Source organism: Coregonus lavaretus (genome assembly GCF_964263955.1).
Source record: "Coregonus lavaretus genome assembly, chromosome: 31".
In the NCBI taxonomy this organism is placed as follows: domain Eukaryota; kingdom Metazoa; phylum Chordata; class Actinopteri; order Salmoniformes; family Salmonidae; genus Coregonus; species Coregonus lavaretus.
Window position 1 is genome coordinate 32,501,881 of NC_140018.1, and position 22,235 is coordinate 32,524,115.

A 22,235-nucleotide genomic window follows, 5' to 3' on the forward strand; every position below is an offset into this window, starting at 1 on the left:
TGTATGTCCATTACATGAAATCCAAATAAAAATCTATTTAAATTACAGGTTGTAATGCAACAAAATAGGAAAAACGCCAAGGGGGATGAATACTTTTGCAAGGCACTGTACCTTATTTACATAAGTATTCAGACCCTTTGCTATGAGACTCGAAATTGAGCTCAGGTGCATCCTGTTTCCATTGATCACCCTTGAGATGTTTCTACAACTTGATTGGAGTCTACCAGTGGTAAATTCAATTGATTGGACATGATTTGGAAAAGCACACACAGTTGACAGTGCATGTCAGAGCAAAAACCAAGCCATGAGGTTGAAGGAATTGTCTGCAGAGCTCCGAGACAGAATTGTGTCGAGGCACAGATCTGGGGAAGGGTACCAAAAAAACTATGCAGCATTGAAGGTCCCCAACAACACAGTGGCCTCCATCATTCTTAAATGGAAGAAGTTTGGAACCACCAAGACTCTTCTTAGAGCTGGCTGCCCGGCCAAACTGCGCAATCGGGGGAGAAGGGCCTTGGTGAGGGAGGTGACCAAGAACCTGATGGTCACTCTGACAGAGCTCTAGAGTTCCTCTGTGGAGATGGAAGAACCTTCCAGAAGGACAACCTTCTCTGCAGCACTGGTGGTGGCAGCATCATGCTGTGGGGGTGTTTTTCAGCGGCAGGGACTGGGAGACTAGTCAGGATCAAGGCAAAGATGAACGGAGCAAAGTAGAGAGAGATCCTTGATGAAAACCTGCTCCAGAGCGCTCAGGACCTCAGACTGGGTGAAGGTTCATCTTCCAACAGGACAATGACCCTAAGCACACAGCCAAGACAATGCAGGAGTGGCTTCGGGACAAGTCTCTGAATGTCCGTGAGTGGCCCAGCCAGAGCCCGGACTTGAACCCAATCGAACATCTCTGGAGAGACCTGAAAATAGCTGTGCAGCAACGCTCCCCATCCAACATGACAGAGTTTGAGAGGATCTGTAGAGAAGAATGGAAGAAACTCCCCAAATATTTTTATATTTTAGTCATTTAGCAGACACTCTTATCCAGAGCGACTTACAGTTTGTGAGTGCATACATTTTTCATACTGGTGCCCTGTGGGAATCGAACCCACAACCCTGGCGTTGCAAGCACCATGCTCTACCAACTGAGCTACAGGAGGACTTAGCTTGTAGCGTCATACCCAAGAAGACTCGAGGCTGTAATTGCTGCCAAAGTTGCTTCAACAAAGTACTGAGTAAAGGATCTGAATACGTATGTAAATGTGATATTTCAGTTTTTATAAATTAGCAAACATTTCTAAAAACCTGTTTTTGCTCTGTCATTATCGGGTATTGTGTGTAGATTGATGAGGGGAAAAAACGATTTAATCAATTTTAGAATAAGGCTTTAACCTAACAAAATCTTGAAAAAGTTAAGGGGTCTGAAAACTTTCCAAAGGCACTGTTTGCTGCAATAATCTGGGGGGCTATCTGGAGTAATTCTCCTGTCTTATCTGGTGTCCTGTGTGATCTTAGTTATGCTCCCTCTACTTCTCCTCTCTCCCCTCCCAGAGGACCTGAGTCCTAGGACCATGCCTCAGGACTACCTGGTCTGACGACTCCTGGCTGTCACTGTCTTCAGTTCACCTGGTCGTGCTGCTGATCCAGTTTCTGCTGTTTTGCCTGCGGCTATGAAACCCTGACCTGTTCACCGGACGTGCTACCTTGACCCGGACCCCTTTCTCTCTCTCTCTCTCGCGCGACATTATTATCAGTTTTCAAGATTTTAAAAATAACGGTTCTGTTCCGGGATCATTCCCGGTTCTGGTTCCGTTACTCGAGAAATGACGTTATTTTACAGTTTTCGGTCCTGTTCCCTGAACTGGTTCCAACCCCTGATCTGCAATCGTTTTTGAAAAAGCTATGAATGAGAATTGACATAGAAAAAAAACATACACTCTCAGAAATGGTCCTCTGCTACGACCCTGTCGTGAAGTGCAGAGTTGCACTCGTAGTGAAACAAAATGGTGCCGGTTGAACTACTAGCATTAAAGCTAAAATAAATCGCTTAATAAGTATATAATATTGCCACACATAAATAATCAACAATACAGTGTATGTCCGACCCACTACAAGCAGCCCAATTCTGAGATGTACTAATTGGTATTTTGACCAATCACATCAGCTCTTTTCACAGCAGCTCTTTTTTAGAGATGATCTGATTGGTCAAAATACCCATTAGTGCAAAAAAGCTCAGAATTGTCTGCCTGTGTGAACGCACACATGGTATATGTGTGCATTTTCAAGAAGACAATGGAGAGATGCTCAGCTACTTACATTGAATTAATAAGTACTGATAATTTATGAGGTAGTGGAAATGTGGTCATAATTCGTGTTTAAGGAGTAATCCTACAGATTTTAATTAGATATTTTAGGGATGTAACTGTTGCCAAATAATGACATTAACATGTATTGCAAAAACATTTGAGCGTAGTGTGACTCCCCTAGCAGGTCTCGAACACCAATGACAAACACCCTAACCACTGTCCCAATAAGGGATATCCCTAGGGCATGTCCTTTTTGGGCCTGTATAGTTAGCTCATGTCCAAAAGCAAACCTTAACCCCTTCTCCTTAGGCAATATCGCTTGCCGTGCAGTAGCAGAGAGAATAGTTTATGACTTGGGTGGCTGGAGTCTTTGACTGGTCCTCTGTAGCTCAATTGTTAGAGCATGGCGCTTGTAACACCAGGGTAGTGGGTTCGATCCCCGGGACCACCCATACGTAAAAATGTATGCACACATGACTGTAAGTCGCTTTGGATAAAAGCGTCTGCTAAATGGCTTATTATTATTTGACAATTTGTTGGTCTTTCCTCTGACACTGCCTGGTATAGAGGTCCTGGATGGCAGGGAGCTCGGACCCAGTGATGTAGCACCTTGTAGTCGGATGCCAAGCAGTTGCCATACCAAGCGGTGATGCAGCCAGTCAAGATGCTCTCATTGCAGCTGTAGAACCTTTGAGGATCTGAGGGCCCATGTCAAATATTTTCAGTCTCTTGAGGGAGAAGAGGCATTGTCGTGTCTTCTTCATGACTGTATTGCTGTGTGTGAACCATTATATTTCCTTAGTACAGTCCCATCGATGTGGATGAGGGCATGCTTGGCCCTGCATTTCCTGTAGTCCACGATCAGCTCCTTTGTCTTGCTGACGTTGAGGGAGAAGTTGTTGTCCTGGCACCACACTGCCAGGTCACTGACTTCCTCCCTATAGGCTATCTCATCGTCGTCGGTGATCAGGCAAACCACCGGCCTTGTCATCAGCAAACTTAATGATGGTGTTGGAGTCGTGCACTGCCACGCTGTAGTGCGTGAACAGGGAGTACAGGAGGGGACTAAGCCCCCGTGTTGAGGGTCAGCATGGCAAATGTGTTGTTGCCCTCACTTCCTAGGGGGGTCCCGTCAGGAAGTCTAGGATCCAGTTGCAGAGGGAGGTGTTGAGTCTCAGGGTCCTGAGCTTAGTGATGAGCTTGGAGGGCACTATGATGTTGAACGCTGAGCTATAGTCAATGAACATCATTCTCACGTTGGTGTTCCTCTTTTCCAGGTGGGAGAGGGCAGTGTGGAGTGCAATAGAGATGGCATTGTCTGTGGATCTGTTGAGACATAGCAGGATTCGATCTTCGTCCTGTACTAAATTATTTATATTTTACTTTTACAAAAACATACATAGACAAAAACAATAGACAAATAAACATTTACATACACATATTTCAAAAAACATTAATGACCTCACACTTGCTCAGACCCACATATTCCCACCGTAACCTCACCTATCCTGCCCGTCTCACGATAACACTTAGTCCTGTATTTTATTTAAAAATCAGCTTTAATATTGCAGATAGATTATAGCTTACATCAATGTAATTGTCTGCATCACTTCCAATCCCCCACATATTTTTCCTTCACTCTGCCGTCCGACTCATCCCAAACCATCTCAATTGGGTTGAGATCGGGGGATTGTGGAGGCCAGGTCATCTGATGCAGCACTCCATCACGCTCCTTCTTGGTAAAATAGCCCTTACACAGCCTGGAGGTGTGTTGGGTCATTGTCTTGTTGAAAAACAAATGATAGTCCCACTAAGCCCAAAACAGATGGGATGGCGTATCGCTGTAGAATGCTGTGGTAGCCATGATGCTTAATTGTGCCTTGAATTCTAAATACATCACAGACAGTGTCACCAGCAAAGCACCCCAACACCATAATACCTCCTCCTCCATGCTTTACGGTGGGAACTACACATGCGGAGATCATCCGTTCACCCAAAGATCGGAGATCATCCGTCTCACAAAGACACGGCGGTTGGAACCAAAAATCTCACATTTGGACTGACCAAAAGACACATTTCCACCGGTCTAATGTCCATTGCTCGTGTTCTTGGCCCAAGCAGGTCTCTTCTTCTTATTGGTGTCCTTTAGTAGTGGTTTATTTGCAGCAATTTGACCATGAAGGCCTGATTCACACAGTGTCCTCTGAACAGATCATGTTGAGATGTGTCTGTTACTTGAACTCTGTGAAGCATTTATTTGGGCTGCAATTTCTGAGGCTGGTAACTCTAATGAACTTATCCTCTGCAGCAGAGGTAAATCTGGGTCTTCCATTCCTGTGGCGGTCCTCATGAGTGCCAGTTTCATCATAGCGCTGGATGGTTTTTGTGACTGCACTTGAAGAAACGTTCAAAGTTCTTGAAATGTTCCATATTGACTGACCTTCATGTCTTAAAGTAATGATGGACTGTCGTTTCTCTTTGTTTATTTGAGCTGTTCTTGCCATAATATGGACTTGGTCTTTTACCCCACCTTGTCACAACACAACTGATTGGCTCAAACGCATTAAGAAGGAAAGAAATTCCACAAATTAACTTTTAAGATGGCACCCCTGTTAATTGAAATGCATTCCAGGTGATGACCTCATGAAGCTGGTTGAGATAATGCCAAGTGTTTGCAAAGCTGTCATCAAGGCAAAAGGTGGCTATTTGAAGAATCTCAAATATAAAATATATTTGATTTGTTTAACACTTTTTTGGTTACTACATGATTCCATATCTGTTATTTCATAGTTTTGATGTCTTCACTATTATTCTACAATGTAGAAAATAGTAAAAATAAAGGTAAACCCTTGAATGAGTAGGTGTGTCCAAACTTTTGACCTGTATTGTATGTCAGGAGAAGTGCAGTACTATCATGAGGAGAGTTATAATTGGAATACGGAGGAGGAATGGAGGGGAAAAGAGAGGCAGATGAGGTCTAAGAGAGATAGGGAGGAAGAGGGTGATCTTGAGTCAGTTAAAAATGGAAGAAAAAAAGGAAGATGGTTTGTTAAAGAAGAATGGTAGAAAGTGTAAGCAGAGTGAGTTGAACACAGGAAGAGAAATGGAAGTGAATGAGGGCGAAGTATTGGAGGTGGTAGGTGTGGTGAAGTTCTCGGAGCCCGAGGTTTGCACCGAGGGTAAGGATAATGATGAGTCTGTGACAATAAGAGTGACGTTTTTGGAAAACGTGGACCCTTGCCTTTTGGCTGATCCATTTGGGGTTTCAGGGTGGGTGAAAACAGAGTTGGGTGCTGTGGAATCGGTGAGGGTAACCAGAAGTGGTCTAGTGATAATTGTTTGTGTTTCTGCTGGTCAGAGGAAGCAGGCGCTCCGTGTTAAACGAATGGGGACAAGAGATGTGAATTGTTTTGCTCTCAAGAAAATGGCGCCATTGGAAGGCGTGATTACTGGGGTAGCGTTAAATGTGAAAGCTGACCAACTGAAGGAGAAGATTCCAGGTGTTTGTGATGCTCGTCGTTTGGTGTGACGCAGACAGGGTGGCGTGAGTGGAGAAACAGAAGAGTCATTGTCTGTTCTTTTGAGTTTTGATGTTGAGTCTTTGCCCGACAAAGTGATGTTAGGATATAAGTTATCTGGTACAAACTTTTGTGCCGAATACATTATATTGTAACAGGTGTCAAGCTTATGGGCATGTGGCAGCAGTGTGCAGGAGGGAAATTCCTAGGTGTGAGAAGTGTGCAGAAGGGCATGAGACAAAGGAATGCCTAGCATTGGAGAAAGTAGTGGCATGTGTTAATTGTAGGGGTGACCATGGCCAGATTCACACCAGTAACATATCTATTCTGTCTGCAGAGTTTCATTGTTGTCAAAGGAATATTTATATGATTGTTTCATTTGTTTGTGGCTGGACATATAGCGGCTTGCGAAAGTATTCACACCCCTTGGCAATTTTCATATTATGTTGCTTTACAACCTGGAATTAAAATTGATATATTTTGGGGTTTGTATCATTTGATTTACACAACATGCCTACCACTTTGAAGATGCAAAATCTTTTTTCTTGTGAAAAAAAAGAAAACTTGACCGTGCATAACTATTCAGCCCCCCCAGAGTCAATACTTTGTAGAGCCACCTTTTGCAGCAATTACAGCTGCAAGTCTCGTGGGGAATGTCTCTATAAGCTTGGCACATCTAGCCAATGGGATCTTTGCCCATTCTTCCAGGAAAAACTGCTCCAGCTCTTTCAAGTCGGATGGGTTCCGCTGGTGTACAGCAATCTTTAAGTCATACCACAGATTCTCAATTGTATTGAGGTCTGGGCTTTGACTAGGCCATTCTACGACATTTAAACGTTTCCCCTTAAACCACTTGAGTGTTGCTTTAGCAGTATGCTTAGGGTCATTGTCCTGCTGGAAGGTGAACCTCTGTGCCAGTCTCACATCTCTGGAGGACTGAAACAGGTTTCCCTCAAGAATTTCCCTGTATTTAGTGCCATCCAACATTCCTTCAATTCTGACCAGTTCTTGGGGTGATGTTCTTGGGGTGATGAGAGGTGTTGGGTTTGCGCCAGACATAGCGTTTTCCTTGATGGCCAAAAAGCTCAAGTTTAGTCTCATCTGACCAGAGTACCTTCTTCCATATGTTTGGGGAGTCTCCCACATGCCTTTTGGCGAACACCAAACGTGTTTGCTTATTTTTTTCTTAAAGCAATGGCTTTTTTCTGGCCACTCTTCCATAAAGCCCAGCTCTGTGGAGTGTATGGCTTAAAGTGGTCCTATGGACAGATACTCCAATCTCCGCTGTGGAGCTTTGCAGCTCCTTCAGGGTTATCTTTGGTCTCGTTGTTGCCTCTCTGATTAATGCCCTCCTTGCCTGGTCCATGAGTTTTGGTGGGAGGCCCTCTCTTGGCAGGTTTTTTGTGGTGTCATATTCTTTCTGTTTTTTAATAATGGATTTAATGGTGCTCCGTGGGATGTTCAAAGTTTCTGATATTGTTTTATAACCCAACCGTGATATGTACTTCTCCACAACTTTGTCCCTGACCTGTTTGGAGAGCTCCTTGGTCTTTATGGTGCCGTTTGCTTGGTGGTGCCCCTTGCTCAGTGTTGTTGCAGACTCTGGGGCCTTTCATAACAGGTGTACAGTTGAAGTCGGAAGTTTACATACACTTAGGTTGGAGTCATTCAAATTCATTTTTCAACCACTCCACAAATTTCTTGTTAACAAACTATAGATTTGGCAAGTCGGTTAGGACATCTACTTTGTGCATAACACAAGTAATTTTTCCAACAATTGTTTACAGACAGATTATTTCACTTATAAATCACTGCATCACAATTCCAGTGGGTCAGAAGTTTACATACACTAAGTTGACTGTGCCTTTAAACAGCTTGGAAAATTCCAGAAAATTATGTCATGGCTTTAGAAGCTTCTGGTTGGCTAATTGACATCATTTAGCAGAAAAACACTCCCAATGCATAATGTTTCACCTCCATGTTTGACGGTGGGGATGGTGTTCTTGGGGTCATAGGCAGCATTCCTCCTCCTCCAAACACGGCGAGTTGAGTTGATGCCAAAGAGCTCGATTGTGGTCTCATCTGACCTCAACAATTTCACCCAGTTCTCCTCTGAATCATTCAGATGTTCATTGGCAAACTTCAGAAGGGCCTGTATATGTGCTTTCTTGAGCAGGGGGAACTTGTGGGTGCTGCAGGATTTCAGTCCTTCACGGCGTAGTGTGTTACCAATTGTTTTCTTGGTGACTATGGTCCCAGCTGCCTTGAGATCATTGACAAGATCCTCCTGTGTAGTTCTGGGCTGATTCCTCACCGTTCTCATGATCATTGCAACTCCACGAGGTGAGATCTTGCATGGAGCCCCAGGCCGAGGGAGATTGACAGTTATTTTGTGTTTCTTCCATTTGCGAATAATCGCACCAACTGTTGTCACCTTCTCACCAAGCTGCTTGGCGATGGTCTTGTAGCCCATTCCAGCCTTGTGTAGGTCTACAATCTTGTCCCTGACATCCTTGGAGAGCTCTTTGGTCTTGGCCATGATGGAGAGTTTGGAATCTGATTGATTGATTGCTTCTGTGGACAGGTGTCTTTTATACAGGTAACAAGCTGAGATTAGGAGCACTCCCTTTAAGAGTGTGCTCCTAATCTCAGCTCGTTACCTGTATAAAAGACACCTGGGAGCCAGAAATCTTTCTGATTGAGAGGGGGTCAAATACTTATTTCCCTCATTAAAATGTAAATCAATTTATAACATTTTTGACATGTGTTGTTCTGGATTTTTTTGTTGTTATTCTGTCACTCACTGTTCAAATAAACCTACCATTAAAATTATAGACTGATCATTTCTTTGTCAGTGGGCAAACGTACAAAACAGCAAGGGATCAAATACTTTTTCCCTCACTGTAAGTATAACTTTTGTATGACTAAAGCCTTTAGTGAGAGGTCTAATGCTTTAATATTTAACAATTTATGCCCTCCGAATTAATATTCATTATATAAATAGGCCTGTTTAATTTTGTCTGGCTTGCCGTTCCAAATAAAATTGAATATTTTTTTCTCATATAATTTAAAAAACTGTTCGCTAGTTGTAGGTAAAACCATAAGCAAACAGGTAAACTGGGATATTACTAAAGAGTTAATCAGGTATTTACCTTTCCATGGTAGCAAGATTTGATCTATTTTTGTTAACTTTCTATTAAAATTTATTGGAGTGAGATCATTTATTTATTTCAGGATATGTATATCGAGTATATCCACATCACCATCAGACCATTTTGTTGGTAAACTACACAGTAATGTAAAAATTGTATTTTTTAGTGATCCAACACGTAATATAGTACATTTGTCATAATTTGGTTGTAATCCAGAGAGGTTAGAACATGTATCTAGATCCTCTATGCGGCTGTGGAGGGATCCAAGTTGTAGATTTAAGAGAAAATATGAATCATCAGTGTAGAATGACACCTTTGTTTTTAAACCCGGGATTTCTAATCCCTTGATATTATTGTTGGATATGATTTTAATAGCTAACATTTCGATGGCCATAATAAATAGATATGCCGATAGTGGACAACCTTGTTTTACTCCTCGTGACAGTTTAAAACTTTCTGAGAAATAGCCATTATTTACTATTTTACACCTATGGTTACTATACATGATTTTAACCCATTTTATAAGTGATTCTCCAAAATTGAAATGTTCCAGGCATTTATATATAAACTCCAGTCGTACTTTATCAAAAGCTTTGTCAAAGTCAGCTATGAATAGCAGGCCTGGTTTCTCAGATTTTTCATAGTGTTCTATTGTTTCCAGTACTTGCCTTATATTATCTCCAATGTATCGTCCATGTAAAAAACCTGTCTGATTAGGATTAATAATGTCCGACAACATCTTTTTGAGACTGAAACGAAAACATATACTCAAAGTACTTTGCTTCCTCCTTCAAAATATCATTTGGTGAATCATGGGTGACCGTAACCAGTTTCAGTAAATTATTTTTGGTAGTATTAAAACAGAATTTGGTACATTTTCCCCCATATTCCATCAAGTTTGCTATATTTTTATAATATATTACACTTGATCTTTCTTGAATAAGTTCCTCCATTTCTTTTTGTTTTTCCTCCAACTTATTCTTAGCCTCTAGGTACAGTTTTAATTGCTATCTATCTGTTATGTTAGACATTCTATTTCCTTTGTTAGTGTGGACTCTTTTGACCTAAATTGTTTTTGTTTTTGAGATGAGTACTGAATTGCATGGCCTGTAAAGGCACATTTAAAAGTGTCCCATACAATAAGGGGATTTGCTGTACCTATGTTATGTCGGAGAAATTCAGTTATAAATTCCTCTGTCCTAGTTAAAAACAAGTTATCATTCAATAGGCTTTGATTAAATGTCTAATATCTTCGCCCACATGGAAATTCAGTAAGAGTAACGTATACGCCTATTATCGGATGGTGTGACCGCATTCTGTCCCCTATCAACACTTTTTAAACATTTGGTGCCAACGAGAATGACATAAGAAAGAAGTCAAGACGACTAGCTTGATTGAGCCTCCGCCATGTATATCTCACTAGGTCAGGATATTTAAGTCTCCATATATCCACTAGTTCCAATATATCCATGACATTCATGATTTCCTTCAGAGCATGAGGGTGAAAGTTTGTAGTGTGATTTCCTTTACGGTCCATTGAGGTATTTAAAACAGTATTATAATCTCCCACCATAATAATAGAGTCTTGTATTGCTTGCAGGGTTGATAATTTATTATACACTACCAGTCAAAAGTTTGGACACACCTACTCATTCAAAGGTTTTTCTTTATTTTAATATTTTTTACATTGTAGAATACTAGTGAAGACATCAAAACTATGAAATAACACATATGGAATCATGTAGTAACCAAAAAAGTTTTATGCAAATCAAAATAAATTTTATATTTGAGATTCTTCAAAGTAGCCACCCTTTGCCTTGATGACAGCTTTGCACACTCTTGGCATTCTCTCAACCAGCTTCACCTGGAATGATTTTCCAACAGTCTTGAAGGAGTTTCCACATATGCTGAGCACTTGTTGGCTGCTTTTCCTTCACTCTGCCGTCCGACTCATCCCAAACCATCTTAATTGGGTTGAGGTCAGGGGATTGTGGAGGCCAGGTCATCTGATGCAGAACTCCACCACTCTCCTCCTTGGTAAAATAGCTGTTACACAGCCTGGAGGGGTGTTGGGTCATTGTCCTGTTGAAAAACAAATGATAGTCCCACTAAGCCCAAACCAGATGGGATGGCGCATCGCTGTGGAATGCTGTGGTAGCCATGCTGGTTAAGTGTGCCTTGAATTCTAAATAAATAACAGACAGTGTCACCAGCAAAGCACCCCCACACCATAACACCTCCTCCTACATGCTTTACGGTGGGAACTACACATGCGGCGATCATCCGTGTTTCTTTGCCCATGGGAGAATTATATTTTGCCCCCCCCAGTCCTTATTCCACGCAACTTCATCTAAAATTGTTGAATGAGTTTCCTGTAAACAATAGATATTATATTCCTTCTCTTTGAGCAAGGTAAATATTGTTATTCTTTTCTTATTATCTGCTAAGCCATTACAATTATAACTGGCTATACTTTTTTCACCATTTACCATAATGAGATACAAGTTTCAAATCTATTTATCATAATATATGTTTGTACATTTACCATTAAAAAGTACCTTAGTGATTCAGTGTCCATATAGCTGTACCATGATATTTGCATTGCTACCAAGTAACCCTCCAATTGTTCTCCACTATTCCATCCGCTAAAGCCCCTCCCCATCCCAAGTTGGATTGTCATCCCAGTGACTGGCAGACCACCCTGTTTCCCCGGATCCCTAGGCCCCCCCGAGAGGCCAGGACCCATCCTTCGAAAACATCACACAGTGCCACCCACAGAACAGAAGCAGATCAACCTCTAAAAGTATTTCCAATGCTCTCACCTCAATTTGTTTTATATATAGCTATTAGAAATATCTATTCAAATATCTTGCGTATCTTAATTTCCATCATTAACAATTAATATGCGTAATAATGTCTGCAGTTCATGCAAAGGATTGTTACCTATAACTAGGATTGCCATTGCATTACATTACATTTTTGTCAAGCAATTATTATTTTAGCAAACAATTATTGTGATTCATCCTATATTGTCCCTAACATCCTTACCCCCTTGCCACAGATGTGGGATACATACACACACACACATTTTTGCATGTGTTTCTGTGTGTGAGTAAAGGTGATCTAGAATTGTGCCTCTGGGTGTGCATTTTCTTGTTTGCTTAAGGCCCTATACAGCTCGTTGAGTGTGGTTTTAGTGCCAGCATCGGTTTCTGGTGGTAAATAGACAGCTACGAAAAATATAGATGAAAACTCTCTTGGCAAATAGTGTGGCCTGCAGCTTATATTTGAACTCCGGCGAGCAAAACCTTGAGACTTCCTTAACATTAGAGATCGCACACCAGCTGTTGTTAACAAAGAGACACACACCTCCCCCTTTAACCTTACTCAAAGCTGCCGTTCGGTCTTGATGATGCATAGAAAAAACAGCTAGATGTACAGTATGTTATCCATGTCCTTGATCAGCCACTACTCAGAGAAACATACAATATTACAGTTCTTCAGGTCCCGTTGATAGGATAGTCTCGAACTGAGCTTGTCCAGTTTGTTCTCTAGTGATTAGTCGTTCACCAATAGAACGGAGGGTATTGGCGGTTTCTTTGCATAGTCTCGTCAGAGAGCCCTTTTGATTGCCTCTCTTGTGCTGTCTCTTCCTATTTCGAGACCTGGGGATTAGGGCCTGTTCCAGAATGAGCAGTACATCCACAGCTGTCGACTCGATGTCGGAAATTTTATGTACAAAATAGTTACGATAAAAAAAAAATGCAGATTTGGTCAGGAGCTTTTTACTCCATACATGTACTTTTTACTCCATACATTTTTACTCCATACATGTACTTTTTACTCCATACATTTTCCCTGACACCCAAAAGTACTCGTTACATTTTGACAGGAAAATGGTCCAATTCACACACTTATCAAGAGAACATCCCTGGTCATCCCTACTGCCTCTGATCTGACGGACTCACTAAACACAAATGCTTTGTTTGTAAATTATGTCTGAGTGTTGGATTGTGCCCCTGGCTATCCATCAATACAAAAATATATAAAATATTGTGCCGTCTGGTTTGCTTTATATAAGGAATTTGAAATGGTTTATACTTTTACTTTTGATACTTACATTCATTTTAACAATTCCCTTTACTTTTGATACTTAAGTAAATTTAAAACCAAATACTTTTAGACTTTTAGTCAAGTGATATTTTACTGGGTGACTCACTTTTACTTGAGTCATTTTCTATTAAGGTATCTTTACTTTTACTCAAGTATGACAATTGAGTACTTTTTCCACCACTGACAATAAATGGATGTACTTTAATTTTTTATATTATATTATTTAAACCAGCATTTCTTTAGAAAGTTTACACCAATACTGGTATGTTGAAAGCTATTGTGTAGACTATATGTAAATAAATACAATTTTAATAAAATACAAATATATGTAATTGGAATTACTTAACAGAGTCTACAAAACTTAAATTGGTCTATTGTTATTTGTAAGTCGCTCTGGATAAGAGCGTCTGCTAAATGACGTAAATGTAAATGTAAATGTAAATGTGCTGGGTAACGGGTTTAATACAGAGTGCTGGTGACTCCTTACTCCACCCATTACATTCACTGCAATGCAATACACTACAAGTGAATTACATATTGTCTTATAGAGAAAAAACAACTATGTGCCGATGTAAAAGTTGGGTTGGGATTACTCACTAGTAATCTGTAGAATCTGTATATGGTATTATTTCTTGAGGGACTGAGATCTACATACCCAGCAGCACTTTTTACTCCACCCATTCCAGTGGTCCCAATGCAATACATTGTAGGCCTATACATAACATATTGGCTTATAGAGAAAACACTATTTTATGTGCCAAGGTAAAAGTATTGCTGGCCTTTTACTCCACCTATTACATTGGTCACAATGCAAATCACTGGATATGCATTACATACTGGCTTATAGAGAAAAAACTATTATTTGTGCCGATGTAAAAGTAGGGTTGGGAGTACTCAGCACGGTCTGTAGAATCTATATATGGTGTCATTTCATGGGGCATTGAATAACCCAAACTTTTATTAAATGTTTTCCCTTTTCTTTGGCGAGTCTTAACTTTATGGTGCTCCACAACATCCCTGCCACCCCCATACAATATATGTGTCAAATGTAGTAGTTCAACAGCATTATTGACATTTATCATTTGTTGTGTCAAGTTATTCTGATCTTTGCCTTTATCAGTACGTGCAACTCCACAGTTAAGTCTATCACCACAGACATCAGCGTCACTATCAGTACAGTCAATTCCTACTACAACACTGCGTCCACCCTTTACGACTTTAGGCTCAAGCAGCTGATTGACACCAAAGTCCAGCACAGACTCCACCACTCCAGCTATGTAGTGCTTGCCTCAGCACCTTACTGTCACTGCCTACCCCTTCCTCAAACCCTGACTCTAACCCTCCACATAACTCTTTCCTCTTGTCGCTGCCTTTTCCTTCCTTTAGATGCATAACATGAGCACATAGGTCTATATCACCACTCATCTTTCCATAGCCACTTAAGCCGATTGACACTCATCCTTTCTGTGTTTTTTCTAGCAGTTGGCCATTGCAGAATTTAGCCTACTTCTTTCCAAAATGCGCTATCAATCTTTTCACTGTGCTACATAACAGAATGAATTGCAATTGAAATAGCAGGATAATCTTGAGGTCTCTGTGTCCTCTCTTTCAGTGTCTGAGCATGCCCCGACCTTGCCCTGCTGCTTGCCCCATTCTCCCCCTGACCACTCCATGACCTTACCCATGAAATGACACCACATATAGATTCTACAGACCCTACTGAGTACTCCCAACCCTATTTTTACATTGGCACAAATAATAGTTTTTTCTCTATAAGCCAGTATGTAATGCAAATACAGTGATTTGCATTGTGGCCAATGTAATGGGCGGAGTAAAAGGCCAGCAACACTCTATTATTCAGTGCCCCGTGAAATGACACCATATATAGATTCTACAGACCCTACTGAGTACTCCCAACCCCACTTTTACATCAGCACAAATAGTATTTCTTTTTAAACTATAAGCCCAATATTGTCAACCAGTCTGAGCATTGTATTTTTCAATAGTGGTCTTAAAATAATGTTTTAAAAATAAATTCCTTCTTGCATTTGATAATAAGCACAATAAAAATCAACATTGATTAAAATGTAATATCTTTAGAATGAGTTATCCACCTTGCAATGTTTAGAAATGCAGGCTTTTATTTTGAGGGTTTCCTCATTACCATAGGAAAGTGACGTCATCATTAGTGCAGCTAGCAGAATAGTAGTCGTGTTTGCGCCTCTATGGTTTGCCCACACTGGGAGTGCAGGCTAAACATCTGAGAATACAAAGAAAGAGGCACTATGGCCGAAATATCACTTTATCTCACCAATGTCAACGTGTCTTTGGGGCAAACGATGGACGTAGAGAAGGTAAGCTCGGCAAGTCATGATTATGAAAAGTGTTTTTTATTATCAGTGCTTTATAATGAGTGTTTTCAGACCAGCTAATACAATTCAGTGGATCTAGCTATGTTTTCGTCGCTGTCATCGTCTCATGATGATGCTTAAATTATTAACCGAATTCAGATGTAGGCTATGCTACCGGTATCTCAAATTCTGACATTATTGATGCACATAGAATAGGGTTTACTTCCTTGATAAAGTAGTGTGTTTTATGATGATCTACATTTCTATAAGCAGCCTGTCACCAACACGCACTGTTCACTGTGCGTTGTGTGCGTGCGGCTGTGCGAGCGTGCATGTGTGTACATTCCTATTGTTTTTCTTTATTATATCCCTGCCTATATGTTGCTGTGAATCCTCTCTTCTGTGGGTATCTCTTGGTCTGTAGTGACACTATATCTGTCTGTCTGTCCCAGAGCCCAAGCACAGGGAAGGACTTTGAGAGTGTGGAGCTGGGAGACCTGGAGAAGAGAGAAGAGAAAGCCCCACGGAGGATAATCCATTTCTCTAATGGAGAGACCATGGAGGAATACAGTACAGACGAGGAGGAGGAGGACAAGGAACCAGAGAAGAAGGACCTACTGTCCCCCCCTGTCGACGCGTTGAAGGTGTGTGTGTGTGTGTGTGTGTGTGTGTGTGTGTGTGTGTGTGTGTGTGTGTGTCTAGTTCCTAGAATATGTGTTCCAAAACCTGGTAATAACCCATGTGTTTGTGTGTGTCAGACCAAGCTGACCTGGGGCCCGTACTTCTGGTTCCACATGTGGAGAGCTGCTACATCTACTGTCTCAGGTGGGTGCCTGAAATGAGACAATATGGATTATCAACCTCTAGGATTGATAGCCTTCTCCTGCCATACATAACCTTGATACCACCTTGAATACTGTGGCTAAGATAGCGCCGACGGATGGCGTTTTGTCTCGAGCTCCTACAAAACATTGCAGGTTTCTTCTTTTTCTAGTGTTCTTTTCTAGTGTTTTTCTCTAATTTTCTTACTCAGTTTGTTTTGTGCATTAGTAGTCCCGTGTAGCTCAGTTGGTAGAGCATGGCGTTTGCAACGCCAGGGTTGTGGGTTCGTTTCCCACGGGGGGCCAGTATGAAACAAAACAAAAAATAATAATAAGAACTCACTAACTGTAAGTCGCTCTGGATAAGAGCATCTGCTAAATGACTAAAATATAAAAATGTAAAAATTACTTCATACCCTCGGTCAGAACTATTGGAATATGAATCGCTGGGTACTCACCGTCCACCCGACCTTCCCAAATTCCTAGAGACTGCAGAACAATGGGCTAGCCTCTTCGGTGAGACCTCGGCTGCCTGGGAGTGCTAGTGAAGAGAAGGAGAAGGAGACGCCACTCCATTCCATCATCATGAAGTGCTTCGAGAGGCTAGTCAAAGACCACATCACCTCTTCCCTCACTGACACACTCAACCCTCTCCAATTCGCCTACCGCCCTGACAGATTCACGGACGACGGAATCGCTATTGCACTGCACGCTGCCCTCAACCACCTGGACAAAAGGAATGTATATGTGAGGATGCTATTTATCGACTACAGCTCGGCCTTCAATACCATAGTGCCCTCTAAGCTTACCACAACGCTCAAGGCCCTGGGACTGAACTCCTCCCTATGCAACTGGGTCCTGGACTTCCTGACGGGCCGCCCCCAGGTGGTGAAGGTAGGCAACATTACCTCTTCGACAAGGGTGCATCCTTAGTCCCCTCCTGTACTCCTTGTATACCCATGACTGTGTGGCCTCACACAGTTCGAACTCTGTGGAGACGGTCAAAAACAAAAAGTTCCTCGGCATACACATCTCCGAAGAGCTGAAATGGTCAAACCACACGGAAAGAAGGCACGGCAGCGACTCTTCAAATCAAATCACATTTATTTTGCCATATGCGCCGAATACAACAGGTGTAGACCTTACAGTGAAATGCTTACTTACAAGCCCTTAACCAACAATGCAGTTGAAATAAAAATAAGTGTTAAGTAAAAAATAGATAAGTAAAAAATTCAAATAAAAAATAATTAAAGAGCAGTAGTAAAATAAAATAACAGTAGGGAGGCTATATACAGGGGGTACCGGTACAGAGTCAATGTGCGGGGGCACAGGTTAGTCGAGGTAATTGAGGTAATATGTACATGTGGGTAGCGTTAAAATGACTATGCATAGATAATAAACAGTGAGTAGCAGCAGCATAAAAAAAGAGGGGGTGGGGTGGACAATGCAAATAGTCCGGGTAGCCATGATTAGCTGTTCAGGAGTCTTATGGCTTGGGGGTAGAAGCTGTTAAGAAGCCTTTTGGACCTAGACTTGACGCTCCGGTACCGCTTGCTGTGCGGTAGCAGAGATAACAGTCTATGACTAGGGTGGCTGGAGTCTTTGACAATTTTTAGGGCCTTCCTCTGACACCGCCTGGTATAGAGGTGCTGGATGGCAGGAAGCTTGGCCCCAGCTTGGCCCCAGGATGCTGTAGAAATTAGTCCTGTTCCCGAGGGCCCTCACAGTGTTTTAGACGAGCACCATCGAGAGCACGCTGTCGGCCTGCATCACAGCCTGCAATGGCAACTCCACCACCACAGACCACAAAGCGCTACACCCAATCAGCACCATTGGGTGCACACTGCCTGCCCTCCAGGACAGCTACAACACCAGGTGTCGCAGGAAGGCCAAGAAGATCATCAGGGACCCCAGCCACTCGAGCCATGGCCTGTTCTCCCCGTTTCCATCACTCAGACGTGGGCAGCATAGGAGCATCATGGCAACAACTTTGAGAATGGCCAATAACTTCTACCCCCAGACAATCATGCTGCTGAATAGCTATCACTAGTCAGCTACCTGCTATTGTTGTATTTCACTTTATCCTGCATTGTTGTAGTTCAGAGCTCAATAATTTCACTGTACCCTGTATTTACATCTGCAACCCTGTACATGTGACTATTAAACTCTCTAATCTAATACTGTGCTATTGGTGAAACTCCAAAACGTATCTTTCAGCTTGTGACTATCTTGGGGAGAGGATGGCCTCACTCTTTGGAATCACGTCGGCCAAGTACCAGTACGCCATCGACGAGTATTACAGGATTAGGAAAGAGGTATGTTCACAACAAACAAATGAGTCATCACTAAGAGGACTTACATCTTGAAACGGATGCCTAAAGGGCATGACATAAAAAAGGTAATAGAAGTGCATAAATGCTTTGCATGTGTATGTGTCTATGAGAGTATAAAAGTAGAAGTAGAAGAAGAAGAAGAAGAAGATTGTTTCTATGAACACTCCAATAACTCCCTATACGAGTATTACAGGATCAGGAATGAGGTAGGCCTATATATACTGAACACAAATATAAACGCAACATGTAAAGTGTTGCTTTCATGAGCTGAAATAAAAGATCCCAGAAAATGTCCATACACACAAAAAGCTTATTTCTCTCACATTTTGTGCACAAATTTGTGAGTATTTCTCCTTTGCCAAGATAAGCCATCCACCTGACATGTGTGGCATATCAAGAAGCTGATTAAACAGCATGATCATTGCACAGGTGCACCTTGTGCTGGGGACAATAAAAGGCCACTCTAAAATGTGCCGTTTTTTCACGACACAATGCCACAGATGTCTCAAGTTTTGAGGGAGCGTGCAGCTGGCATGCTGACTGCAGGAATGTCCACCAGAGCTGTTGCCAGATAATTTAATGTTAATTTCTCTACCATAAGCTGCCTTCAACGTCGTTTTAGAGAATTTGGCAGTATATCCAACTGGCCTTACAACCGCAGACCACGTGTAACCACGCCAGCCCAGGACCTCCACATCCGGCTTCTTCATCTGCGGAATCGTCTGAGACAAACTGTCAGAAACCGTCTCAAGGAAGCTCATCTGTGTGCTCGTCGTCCTCACCGGGGTCTTGACCATAACTAATTTCAGTGGGCAAATGCTCAACTTCGATGGCCACTGGAGAAGTGTGCTCTTCATGGATGAATCACGGTTTCAACTGTACCGGGCAGATGGCAGACAGCGTGTATGGTGTTGTGTGGGCGAGCGGTTTGCTGATGTCAACATTGTGAACAGAGTGCCCCATGGTGCTGGTGGGGTTATGGTATGGGCAGGCATAAGCTACGGACAACGAACACAATTGCATTTTATCGATGGCAATTTGAATGCACAGAGATACCGTGATGAGATCCTGAGGCCCATTGTCGTGCCATTCATCCGCCGCCATCACCTCATGTTTCAGCAAGATAATGCACTGCCTCGTGTCACAAGGATCTGTACACAATTCCTGGAAGCTGAAAATGTCCCAGTTCTTCCATGGCCTGCATACTCACCAGACATGTCACCCATTGAGCATGTTTGGGATGCTCTGGATCGACGTGTATGACAGCGTGTTCCAGTTCCCACCAATATCCAGCAACTTCGCACAGCCATTGAAGAGGAGTGGGACAACATTCCACAGTCCACAATCAACAGCCTGATCAACTCTATGCGAAGGAGATGTGTCGCACTGCATGAGGCAAATGGTAGTCACACCAGATACTGATTGGTTTTCTGATCCACACCCCTACCTTTTTTAAAAGATATCTTTGACCAACAGATGCAAATCTGTATTCCCAGTCATGTGAAATCCATAGATTAGGGCCTAATGAATTCATTTCAATAGACTGATTTCCTTATATGAACTGTAACTCAATAAAATCTTTGAAATTGTTGTATGTTGTGTTTTATATTTTTGTTCAGTGTAGTTCAAATTAGTATAAGATTACTAGTCTCACATTGCTAGACATTACACCATATTCTCTAGCCGGGGTTTAGGCTATAAGACCACTAAGGCAGAGTCACATTCACTTGAAATGGATGCCTTAAAAGGGCATAGATGATTTACATGTTTATGTGTTTATGAGCATTCCAATAACTCCTTGTCTTTCCTTCCCAGAAGGAGGAAGAAGATGAGGACAACCGATTATCAGAGGAGGCGGAGCAATACTTTGAAGAGAATCAAGACGAGAAGATCCAAGGACCACTGACGGATCAGCCAGAGGGAACCGCCCCCCACGCCACTGTCACCTATCAGGTTGAGAATGAGCCTGAGGCCACACCCACTGCCATTAGAGTTCCCGCCATCGTCACGACAACAGACTGATTTCTGGAGTGACAGTTATGTGTTGTGCAGGTTTTTTTGTTTTCATTTGTCAAGGAGGAGGGGGAGCACTAGTGTCTGTCTCTCAAGGCACTTGTTTGGTTGTGGCTACAAAAGAGACATCTATAAGCCTGGGAGTCAGACCTGTTACGGTTTTAGCCCACTCCACTGTCGTTGTCATGCCATTGATACCAAACTATAAAGAACAATGACATGATAACAACAAAGGACAATGATATGATAGTGACAAAGATATTGTCATGTTTGTAATCAAACACATAGGAGTTGGTTAAAGCAGCAGCTGATCCGACTACAAGGGCTAGCCTTCATTGGGCAGTGCAGTGCCACTGTCTTTCTGTGGATTTATAGTGCAGGCACAGTGTGGTACGATAGCAGTACTGTATTGTTAACTATACAGTATGTGTCTCCAGTGGCCTTACCCCTAACTGGAGGCAGGTTCTAACATTCCATCCTGGTGCCTATCTATCTACAGTACCTGGTGCCTCCAAAGGGCTGTGTTTGGGCCTAAACCACAGAACCAAGTAGTAGCCTAAACTTTAATGCACTCTAACACATGAAGCCTTCCTGCTTTATACGCTACTACTAGCATGTCATTCACTTTGTCTTACTTTAGAAAACATTTGTTTAAATACTTGGCTGAGCACAGACCCAGAAATTGTGTTTGCCTGTGTAGCCGTACTCACTTGTGGTCACTTGGTGACTTGCAATTTGGAACATCTTTCCAGGCCATTTTTGTAAAGTAAAGGGAGTATATGATCTATTTCATATTTGTTGTTACGAGTCCATGCCTTATGCACTGTTGCCCCTGTTGTAAATTAACTTGATATATTTAAGACCTTTTTTGATATTCACATATTTATTACATTTTTGTACTTACTGAGCACTTTTTTTACTTTGTTTTTAATGTAACATCACATTGATAAACTGTTAATAAATATACTGTTAACAATGCTTTAACTACATGTTATCTCGTCTGTCTGTCATGTTGGTCAGTCAGCTAGGATCGGTGGTGGATACTCTTGTCTGTCTGTCTGCAGAAGTCTCATGTGGCTGTACTGTGTCTGTGAGTGAGTGACACAAGATTTTCTTTGTCTTCATTGGTAACAAAGACTCCTGTGTCCTCTTCTAGGGCTGTTTGAGGTGACAGATTCTGTTGGCTAACCTCACAATGCAGGCATTCTCAGGTCAGGTCAGTGTGGGCTTCTCTCTCTAGTCCAGAATGACCTACAGCCGTGACCTAACTCACCACATTGAGCGATAGCAGGATCTAGCAAACTATACACAGAGACCTGCTGATCTCCATTTACTTGCCATAGCACATATTGTCTCATAGGAGAATGTTAGAATGTAATTTCTCTATGGATCATAATAGCCTAAAGTAACAGTATATTTACTCTATACACAGTTTTGGCAAATCAGTCATTTTAGGCTAAGCTCAATTTTTCTTTTTTATGGCACTAGGCCTATGTAGTACTGTAGGAAAAAGTACGAAAATGTATGCACTCACTCTGGATAAGAGCGTCTGCTAAAGATGTAAATATAAATGTACTGTAGTTCTTGATTGCTGTACCATGGTGAGACTGAGACAGTTCATCGTTACTCAGCGTTGC

The 22,235-nt window shown here is 41.9% G+C and overlaps 1 protein-coding gene across 1 annotated transcript; it reads left to right on the forward strand.

Annotated features, from left to right (window-relative positions):
- The first annotated feature begins 15,308 nt into the window (after nt 1-15,308).
- Nucleotides 15,309-21,580, forward strand: LOC311106481 (protein FAM177A1-like). The gene is made up of 5 exons (XM_084148817.1): nt 15,309-15,434; nt 15,884-16,075; nt 16,190-16,256; nt 18,470-18,567; nt 20,401-21,580. The coding sequence occupies exons 1-5, from the start codon at nt 15,366-15,368 to the stop codon at nt 20,605-20,607; spliced, it is 633 nt and encodes a 210-aa protein (XP_084004943.1). The 5' UTR covers nt 15,309-15,365; the 3' UTR covers nt 20,608-21,580.
- Nucleotides 21,581-22,235: the final 655 nt, after the last annotated feature.

Bases quoted from the DNA above. Each gene is read 5' to 3' on its own strand.
- LOC311106481 (XM_084148817.1), top strand. From the start codon at position 15,366: ATGGCCGAAATATCACTTTATCTCACCAATGTCAACGTGTCTTTGGGG. The intron at 16,076-16,189 runs GTGTGTGTGTGT...TGTGTGTGTCAG, and splicing joins CCCCTGTCGACGCGTTGAAG to ACCAAGCTGACCTGGGGCCC. The intron at 18,568-20,400 runs GTATGTTCACAA...TTTCCTTCCCAG, and splicing joins ATTACAGGATTAGGAAAGAG to AAGGAGGAAGAAGATGAGGA.